General features: G+C 39.4%; 1 protein-coding gene across 1 annotated transcript in view; it reads left to right on the top strand.

Annotated features, from left to right (window-relative positions):
- The first annotated feature begins 2,170 nt into the window (after positions 1-2,170).
- Positions 2,171-10,561, top strand: part of GASK1B (golgi associated kinase 1B) — a 13,337-nt gene continuing 4,946 nt past the window's right edge. Inside the window, exons 1-2 of the mRNA XM_010165478.2 lie at positions 2,171-3,167; positions 10,243-10,457. Coding sequence (XP_010163780.1) covers positions 2,171-3,167; positions 10,243-10,457 — 1,212 coding nt within the window. The remainder of the gene's footprint in view (positions 3,168-10,242; positions 10,458-10,561) is intronic.

Genomic DNA, 10,561 nt, shown 5'->3' with positions numbered 1-10,561 from the left:
TCGAAAGATCATCTAGTCCAATCCCCCTGCTGGAGCAGGAACACCTAAATGGCATCCAGGCGGGTTTTGAATGTCTCCAGAGAAGGAGACTCCACAACCTCCCTGGGCAGCCTGTTCCAGTGCTCTGTCACCCTCACTGTAAAGAAGTTCCTTCTGAAATTTAAGCGGAACCTCCTGTGTTCCAGCTTACACCCATTGCCCCTTGTCCTACCATTGGGCATCACTGAGAAGAACCTGGCTCCATCCCCATGACATTTGCCCTTAACATATTTATAAACATTAATGAGGTCACCCCTCACTCTCCTCCAAGCTAAAGAGACCCAGCTCCCTCAGCCTTTCCTCATAAGGGAGATGCTCCACTCCCTTAATCATCTTGGTGGCTCTAAATCTTAACTTGATAGTATGCATATAGACAAAAAGTAAAGAAAAGGGATGGCCAGTGAAAAAATCCACTCACAAAGTTTCATAAATTCAGACTGGACCCATCTGAAACATAAACAAATTCCTTAACAGTCTATTCCCCTTAGTATTAATTATGGAGAAGAAAATATCTCCATTAACTTGAATTACAGTGAACATACACATTTTATTATTCTGTACTTAGACTAGGCAAGGAGTCAGTAGTCAGAGCTTTGCCAGTGTCTCACTGTTAACACTGCGCAAGCCCTTAGCTTCTTTCTGCCTCAACTTTTCCATCTGTATAGTGACTATGCTGTGCCTCGTTTTGGAAACCACAAATAGGAAACGCTCCTGAGCTGTTTAATCACATGCTAGTAGCATTTTAAAGGCCACTATCTGTTTTTCATTTCTCATCACAAGGACATATGATTCCCAAATATTCTAAAATTCAGAGAAGCTTTTTTAATTTTAATTTTTTTTTTATAAAGTAGAAAATGGGAATTTCTTCAGTATATTTGCATGCAGTGCACTAGAGGGCCCTCAGGAGTTAGAAATGGATGGAATGCACTTTTGGAAGGCATATACTTCACAGGACTTTTCATTACAGAATTTAAAATAGAAGTTGCTGGATTTTGGTTTGTTTTGTTTTTTTCAGTAATGTGAAGTTCATGTAAGTTTATAGCAGTTCGTATGCAAACCACCTCTCAGTACAGTTAACTTCCAGACAGTATTTAGCTTGCAATGAAATGCCTAAATATGAACTGTACTTAAAACTGAAATATGTGCTAGAATACTTTGAGAGCAACAGCTTTTACTAAGTTACTTTTATTAACCTAAGGAGTTTACCAGAACGAAGGATGTGTCAAGCTGAATAGGTAAGAGATTTTATATTTTTATAGCAATATGTATATATATACAATGTGCACTTATTCTATCTTTGTTTCTTTGAAAAGCTATATAAGCCACTGTCATTTTATTTGAAAAACTATAGCTAGATCCTATTTATGGCTTCACAAGAGTGAAGAGAATTAGCCATCTTTCATCTTTAATGTGTGTTTATGAATATGAACTCTATTCATACTCAACTAGGGAAACTTGGCACTGCTAATATTTTTTTCTGTTGGTGAATATGTGCATATTTAGATGCTACAGTTACTGGTGCTTAATATTGTATAGTTTACAGCACTTGAATAACATGAAGTTTAGTAAAGACTTTGTCTTACAAGAAAAAGATGATAATGATCTGAGTTTGACAAGCTTTTTTTCTACTGCTGGAATAGAGCTAGCTGAGATTGCAAATTGAGCCTGTATTTCAAGATTTTGGTGTTTAATTTATACTATAATGAGAAAGTGAAAGATGTATCCTGACAAATTTCTAGATGCATACTGTCCCTTCTAGAACTTCTATATCTTAAAAATATAGAACCAGAGATGCCATATGCGAGTAATTAAAGGAAATGCTACTACCCTCTTCTTTTTGCAGTTTGCAAAGAAGATACTTCAGATATTTTAGACTACAAGTCAGTAAACTTTGCTTACGTAGCTGTCTCCATTCATTCTCTGAAGCCAATCACTTCCCCTGTGGTGGCTGATAAGAATTTAACAGCTTGAGAAGGTGGAGTGTCAGCATCCTTAGTACTGAACACATTCCCAGGCATATCAGTAGCCTCTGTCCATCACCTATGCTGGAAGCTATTTGGAAAAGGAGAAATAGAAACTGGGGAAGGGAAATCATGCATCATCATCCTGTCTGGAAAGTACGGAAGACTTTATGCTGTTTTCATCATGTGGATTCACTAGAGAAATGACCATCTTTGATCAGCCAAGTAAAATAAAAAACTTGTTTATTTGCTGCCAGTGCCCCTCACGGGTGCTGAGGCTCTGGACTTGCAGGCGCCCAAGGACAAGGAGGAATCTGCTAGTGGGCACTGCGTGTGTGATCTACCTGGGATTCCTCGTCAGTCAAGTGGGTCATGTTTTACCCCAGCACAAAGGAGGACACCAAAAGATCAGTTCCAGAAGTCTCCAAGATGCGGCTCAAACTCCTTTTTTGGGCATCCTACTGGATGGCACCCTGTCACCAGCCAATTTCCAGGAACCCCAGCTGGGTAGCAGTGGGACCATGCTGCCACCCAATGTAGTGTATATCACCCTGCGGTCCAAGCGCAGCAAGCCTGCCAACATCAGAGGCACGGTGAAGCCAAAGCGCAGGAAGAAACACACAACCCCTTTGTCCTATGGGCAGCACTTTCCAAAAGCCACTTTTAGGGGCCAGGAAGAGGCCTTTGCCCAACAGCCACGGAAGGCCACACATGCCATGGGCACGATGGGAGCAGCAATGGCTCTGGAGATGCGAAAGCACCAACTGGATGAACACAGGCATAAAGGAGTGGCAATCAGGGAGAGGGGTCACCGAAGACCAGGGGGAATTTCTGGAGCTATAAAGGCACAGCCCCAGCCTGAGGAAAGCAATATCAGGATTTACAGCGAGAGCTCTCCCTCTTGGCTGAGCAAAGACGACATCCTAAACATGCGCATGCTGGCAGATTCTCGGATAGAGAGCATCCAAGAAATGCCTTCTCACAAAGCAGTCCTGGCAGTATTTGTGAGGGGTCCCAGCACCACAGGAACTGCTTGTAACCAGGGGCACTGTGGCATCGTCAAAAGACCCCTTGACATGAGCGAGGTGTTTGCCTTTCATTTGGATAGGATCTTGGGGCTGAACAGGAGCTTACCTTCTGTAAGCAGGAGATCGGAGTTCTTCCAAGGTAACACATTCCGATGGCTGTCAGCTTGCAGGTGGGGTGCTGAGGTTTCCCTTCCCCTCCTGTGTTAACCACAGGGCAGGAGGCTGTGAGCCTGAGAACTAACTCCATCGTTACAGGGACCTAAAGCTGGTATCTGTATCTAATTTCTGCAGTACAGTTTTCTGTTCAAAGGACACAGTGTCACAAAGTTTGGATCAAATACCATTGAGCTACTGAAGGCAATAATAATTTCTCTTCCACTAGAGTCTGTAATGAGGAAAAAAAAAAAAAAGGAGTAATCCGGGGACCGCATGACAGTACAGACTGCCTGAAGTGAAACTGGTGAAAGAAATTCTAGAATACCCTGTGCTTCAATGGGGATTTCTGATTATTTTTAAAAAAAGTTTTCTCATCTTTTAGATTTGACTTTAATAAAATGTTGTTGAAAATGAGCACAATAATTCACCTTTCAAACAGATGGTGGGAAAGGGGTTTTGTATTTAGTCAGATAACCTACTCAGAGAGGCAGGGGAACTTCCTGCCAGAAGCTTGATGCTACTTTCATGGCACTAATACCACTGGAAACATAAAAAAAATTAAAAAGTGCTTTCCTCTCCTCATAAAAATTAAAACTACATTTCAATGAATCCTGCTGTGCTTTTCAAAGTTACGCAACTCTGTATATTATGCAGACAAAGAAATATGCACAGTAAATAGCTCAATATACCTGTTACATGATTGGTATAAAGTTTTCAATTAAAATTTTGATTTTTTTCTCTTTAGTAAAACTAAAGATAATTTCAGACATGTGAGTCAGAAGTAAGTCTACCTCTGCCATTGCTATCTTGTTAAACATGTCTTCAGCCTAACTGCTGGTTTTGTACAGTCACAAATCACAATCTAAAAGGACTACATTGCATTTTAATGAATCATTGCTGAAGTGCCTAGCTATGTTTTTGCTGTTCCTTTCTTGCTGCTGAAATTAGCTTATACAAAACTTTTTATATCAGTCTGCATTTCTAAAAAAAAAAAAAAAAGAAAAAAATGCAAGTATGACTTTCTGAAGTCTGACAGCAGGAAGAGGACCCAGTGATACCTGATTTCTTCCTGCTTTGTAAATCTTCCTTTTGGCAGCCTGTCCAACAATGTGAATGAACAGCAGTTTGGAGGCTTCTGAATATTGTTCATAGTTGCAGAGCATGGAAGATACATTATGCCTGGTTTATTTTTAGGAACAAGATTTATTGCCATAGAGCTGCCATGAGGCATTAAGGGAGTTCGGTTGGAGGAACTCTGCACAGCATGGCTGTGGAGATGACAGACTGCAAGTCTCTGAAAACTGCCATTAGGCTAATTGTGCACTGCGTTGCTCAGTGTCTGTCACCTTACAGTATGATTTGGACTGTCTGGGACTGACAGTGTCATTCTACCCACTTTAATTTTCTTTTCCTCATAACTGGCTGTGTTCCTATAGCAAGAAGAGTGTTGCTAGGTGATGAGAAGAGAAATAACATTATTCTGTTCTCACTTCATTTTTTCCAGCAAAAGGGTGAACAGAGCATTTGGAACAGTTACTGTACCTTGTCTCTCTCCATTTCTTTAGCCTGGAAATGTGCTGGAGCTCAGATGCCTAATATCTACTTGAGCTCATTGCTATTTACATACTTGTGTTTGGCATAATCTGGAAAACATCTGTGTTGAGAAAATGAGCAAAAATATATTCTTAAAAATAATATGAACAATTGCTGAGCTCATTTCTATAACCCATATGCATTAAAGTTAAGGTTAGATGGGCAATGCAAAGTTTTTTAGAGGGCGACTTGTGTGAATCGTGGTTATTCATATGGGAAAGCGAGCAATGCAGGATTGGAGGCTCTGCATGTGTGTAGGAACATACAGAGTTTCTGGGCTGACATATCTCTCTCCACAGCACATCCGTTTAGCTTGCCTCAGTTGTGATGTGATCTAACAAGACATGTTTGATGTAGCATTAAAATCTTAAAAAATGGGCTTTTCAAAACTGTCATTCATTTTGTCAAAAGCAGTTTCAAAGAACTGCTTAGTAAATCCCTGTACAGGTTCTGTTTCCCCTGTTCCCACAAATCCCTCACTGATTTTTTTTTTTTTAAAGTCTAGCAAAATATGGTGTGCAAGTCCTCTGTCGACTACCCTTGCCTTCCCTAGTTAATTGCAAACCCTTTTAAGTGTAAACTGAATTTTTTATGGCTTATGTTAGTTTTTCATCATGGATGGAAAAATCAGGCATGATGACTCTCATATTTTTGCAATGAATTGGCCAAATGTAGAAAGCCTGGGGAGTACAGGTCGGCAAAGCCCTTTTGAGTTCTGTGCTACAAGTAAAAGAGGATGATTCGCAGTATACACAAGCAGTCATTCCTTACTCCCTTTGCTACCGACAAGGTATGAAAAATGTTAAGAGCTCCAAAACACCTATAAACAAAGAAGGATAAGCCTGCAGACTGACAAGAAATAATCACAAAACTGTGTATATTATCAAGAAAATGGAGGCTAACCCTTGTGTGACTGAGTTCTAGGATGGTCACATTAATACCACAGGACTGAGAATCTTCATTATTTGATCAGCCTGAGGAGCAGAGGAGACATAAGTGACCTTGCTGGGTGTCACAGCTCTAACTTAATTAATTTGCACAGAAGCTAAATAAAATGACTGCACATATTGCCTCTAGCTCAGCAGCAGCACTGGCAGGGTAGGATGATGCCAGTGTTTGTTAGGACTTGAGCTGCCACTGGAGTCACATGGGCTGGAGCGGGCTTGCTCCCGTGTTGCAGCTGACAGCTGTAGGAATAGGACTGTGGCTCCTTGGACTGTAGCAAGGCTGAGCCCGTTACTCAGCGTTCGGTACAAAATACACAGCTACTGCTGTGCAGTTTTGTTCACCACTGGCTGAGGACCCGAACTGCTGCATGCTGACAACCACTCCTCTTCCCCCCTGATTTTCTGATATTCTAAGTTTGGCTACATATGTTTTATCCTGGGCTGAGAATAAGAATAGATGGACTCAATTCATTTGGGCTTTTTTTAGCTAAAGATCAAACCTACTATTTGTCCAGAACAACTTTTTTTTTTTTTTTCACCCCTAAAATATGCAAGAAACTCTTCCTTTGAATAACACCTTTCATGGTTGGTTTAATGCAATAGAGGAATGACATGTGATAGATAGCTCCACTGGTTGTACTTGTAATTTTGCTTTGCTGGCCTCTACGTGATGATAAATGGAGCCATAGGTTTTTCTGTGTCATACCCTGTGCTATCAGCCTGCCCTTGCCGTCTCACCAAAAGTTATGCAAAAGCAGGCAAAGATATTATGAATCACTAATGTCAGGACAAAGAATAAGAAAAACCTAACACTGCCTTATGCATTCAGAATGCTCTAAAAGGCTTCAATTAATCTGTCCTGTTTTGTCTGTTAACCCAAACAACATACACTATAGTGTTGTACCTCTTGGAGAGCATATTTCTAATATTTTATTGGGTAGAGAAGTTCATGTGCAAGGAATAATGCAGTCCACAGTCTAGAGAGCAACTGATGCGTATTTCATGCATTCCTTAACTCTGACAGCCATACGAGTGCAGCACAGAAGCATTGCAAATAAGGTGCAAAGGGAAGAAAGAAAAATGGCCTAACTTCTCTCTGCTTTCTGCTTCTCTTGTATTTTCCCTCAGAACTTAAACTCTCAAATTCAAGTAATGCTTTGTATGTCAGTCCCTCTCATCTTTCCACACTAAATTACCCTCTTCTGCTAATATGTGGGCAACTAAACTGTTTCTTTCAAATGGGACAGTGTTAAGCTATACTGCTTTACAGTGAACAATTAAGAGCTTGAGAAAGGGCTTTAAGTACCTCATGAAAGATTTTCTCATTTTAGTGATGCTCTCATGGACATGTTTGAAAATATTTTCTTTTGAGGAAGTTTGAAAAATTGCTGTAGATAAAAGTTAGAGCACAAGGTGAAAGAGTAACATTTGCAAGAACATCTTTGTGGTTAAGAAGCATACAGACTGTTTTCAAAGTTATGTGGTATGTGGATACATAAGATGATGCCTGTGTTGAAGAAGTCATGCAGTGGTACATTACCTAGCTGCACATGAAGCAATTTGAGTACCTAGTCTCAGCAGCCTAAGGTTTCACCTATGTGTGCTTATTCAACTTTGCATATCCTGAGCCAGGATAAGGGCCTAAGAATTTTTTAGAAATATTTTGATGTTTAAAATTCTATATGAATTACTAGGAAGCTGGTTCCAACATGAGTTTTGAAGAGTCTTTCCCATACAATTTTGCAGATCATCTTTAGATAGTCAGGTAGATATATTGATCTTAAATGGCAAATGAAAAGAAAGTGAAGTAAATCAGCTTTGGGCAAGATTCAGTGCAATGCAGCAACAGAAAAGCAGTAGCCCTTTGTGCTAATATATAAAACTGATTAGGAAAGACGTGCATGCAGAGCACACTGGAATTATTCTGAAGTGTGCTCACTCTCCTCAGTTTTGGCTGTATCAAACTGGAAGTTCTGATTCTTAGCCAGGTCTTACTTTTCACTGCTCTGTTAACTTCAGCCCCATCCTCATGAGGTTTGAATCAAAAGAGCTCCACTGGTTTCCGTGGTGTCATGACATTTCGTGCAGCTATGAATCAGACCCCTTATCTGCTTTAATTCAGCATCTTGATGTTTTTCCTGCAAGTGTCAAAAATTTGAGTCACTGCTCCTTACTGAAGCTGCTGTTTCATATTCCTGTAATTCAATTTATAGTAGTGTTGAAAGATTTTTTGGCTCATCATTTCTGCTCCCATTTCCTCTGAAATGCAAACATTTCCTGTATTTAGATTTGGTCTTTTGAAAATGTTTTTGTATCTTAATGGAAACTGGCAAGATATTATTCATATTTTTCAAGTATTTATATTACTATTGTTTATCATCTCCCCTTTGGGTAGACAGGAGATGTTTGTTTTGTTAGAAGACCATTTATGTATTTAGTTTGTGGAAGAATTCATGAATAGTTACATGAGCTGTTATTGGAGATATAAAAATAATAGATCAGATTTGGTCCTGAAGAAAGTAATCCTTTTTTTTTGTGACGATTCCCAACACTTATATAGACTTTCTCCAACTGACTTGGAAAAGAAGCTTAGCTGATAAGTTGACCCGACTTGGCTAAAGTAATCTACAATGTAGGTGATGGAGCCAGAGCAAGAGAGATGGGGAAATGGCTAAGGGTTCCTAGATTAAATTCCTTAGTACTTATCCAGGCACTACAGTAGAGGAGAAGCCTGATTTTCAGGAGTACTTAGCACTTTTTTTCAGCACAGTGTGGAGCACAGTGCTGATAGAGGTAGTATTGAACCTAGTGGAAGAAAGGAATTGATGTTCCTAATGGAAGGACACTTCGTGTTCCTAAAGAAATATTGGGCAACTGGGAGGGAAGTTAAAGAGGTGGTGGAGCTGCACATTGGGTTGGCTTGAGGGCTGCCTTGTATGTGCAAGGCATAACAGAGAAGATTGAGTATATTCTGGTTTTGGAGAGGGGTTTTTCTCTTGGGCTCGATTGTGTATGGGCCCTATCTTGCCCTCTTGTTGGCAAGTACAAGATGGATCTTTACCTATGTTTCACTGCTAATTATGGGCAAAGATAATTTCTTACCTCTTGTTTTAGATCAGTCATCATCCTTTGAAGCAGTTACTTTTTGATTCAGCTGTATGGAGATCTGTTTATAACAATTCTTGCTGCTTACAGATGGAGCATTCACATTAGCAGCTTTTATCTTGCCACTGGCACTGTTACCTGATTTCTGTGCACTCTTCTCCATCTGGATTGCCTCTGGAGAACATGCCGTGGATCTTGTTGCCTTCATGCAAGTTTCTGAAAGTTTCTTTTCAGGTGTATCTCTGACCCCAGGGGCATGTAGAAGGCACAGACAGTTTAAACTGCATTTAACTATGTGATAAATTGTGCAATAGTGTGGACTTTAGGTTCATTGACCTTCAAGGTGATTATAGATAAATTTTAAAGCTTTATACATGTTCTAACACTTGCTATTTAGCAAATATCGGCTTTGTAGTTAAGTGAGTCCTCCTCTCTGTACCAAGACATCATATTTTGGTCTTCTGTCTACACCCAAAAATATAAAGGATTTCTGTTTTAATGTGTGTAAAGACCACAGTCATTCTTGGATCCTTGACAGTTTAGGGCAGCAGCAGCATTGCATCAGCAATAAAAAGGAGAGTTCCATTTTCCTGAGAAGATGGATAAGCCTGTTACTTGATATTGGGTGAAATATATTTCTCAGTTCTTATACCAGGAAAGCTCATTTTAAATTATTTGCCAAGATTTCTTCCCACTAAGAACTCTTGAATTCAAAGGTAAGGTTTAGTTTCAGGAGAAAGAAGAATATTCTTTACACAGAAGAATTAAAGAATTTGGCCCAAATAGCTGCTATACAAAACAGATCTCATTATATCTGGGTAAAAAGAAAAATACTTGTCAAGGTGTTTATTAATGTTAAGCTCACACTCTCCATTATTCTCATATATCATTTCAGAGCTGTGAAATCATATATTATAGGCCTAAAATATTAAAGATAACAAAATAAATCCACTTTGAGAACAGGATTTGTAGTGTTTCTATGCCCATTTGCAGAAAAATTACTTTTGACATAAGTTTTCAGCTCTTGTAAATCATTATCACTTCACTGGAATCAGAGGGAAATTACATTGTTGATTCACAGTGGCATTGTAGGCTCTTAATCTAACTATAAACTTTTTAATAGTCTGGTTTAGTATATGGTTTTGTACATTAATCTCTTGCTTCAAACAGAGAAAGCCTTCTGTATGCTGGGAACATTTATAATGTGTATGCTTCTTCCATTCCTTCAGTGGCTGGTTTTAGATGTGGAATAAGACCACATTAATGAAAAGATGTCAAGTTCTTAGCCCCTGACCACTTTTCCTGCCACATTTGTTAAATGGTATAATTATTGATGCTTAGGCAATGTCTAAAGAATGATTATGTAAGTCTAACACTATTGCACTATTCCGATGATCTGTTTTTGCTTTTCAGATGGTCAAGCCTGTCCTGTTATTCTCTGGGATTCCTCACTGAGTCCAACAGATAATAGTACCCATTCTTCTGTGAGATTAACCTGGGGGCAATATCAGCAGCTATTGAAGCAGAAATGCTGGCAGAATGGTAAAGTTCCCAAAGCTGACTGGGGCTGCACCGAAATCCATCATCATGAGTGGTCCAAGATGGCACTCTTTGATTTTCTTCTGCAGGTAAAACCTTTACTGAATGCAATTATCTGCCTCAAAAGTCATGTGAGCACACATGGGACTCCTAAAAAGTAATTTTAGTTTATTCTATTTTTTTTTTTAAATGG

The sequence above is a fragment of the Antrostomus carolinensis genome, unplaced genomic scaffold (genome assembly GCF_000700745.2).
Source record: "Antrostomus carolinensis isolate BGI_N321 unplaced genomic scaffold, ASM70074v2 scaffold22273, whole genome shotgun sequence".
Classification (NCBI taxonomy): domain Eukaryota; kingdom Metazoa; phylum Chordata; class Aves; order Caprimulgiformes; family Caprimulgidae; genus Antrostomus; species Antrostomus carolinensis.
Note: the sequence above shows the minus strand (reverse complement) of the source record. Positions and strands in the feature narration are given on the sequence as shown.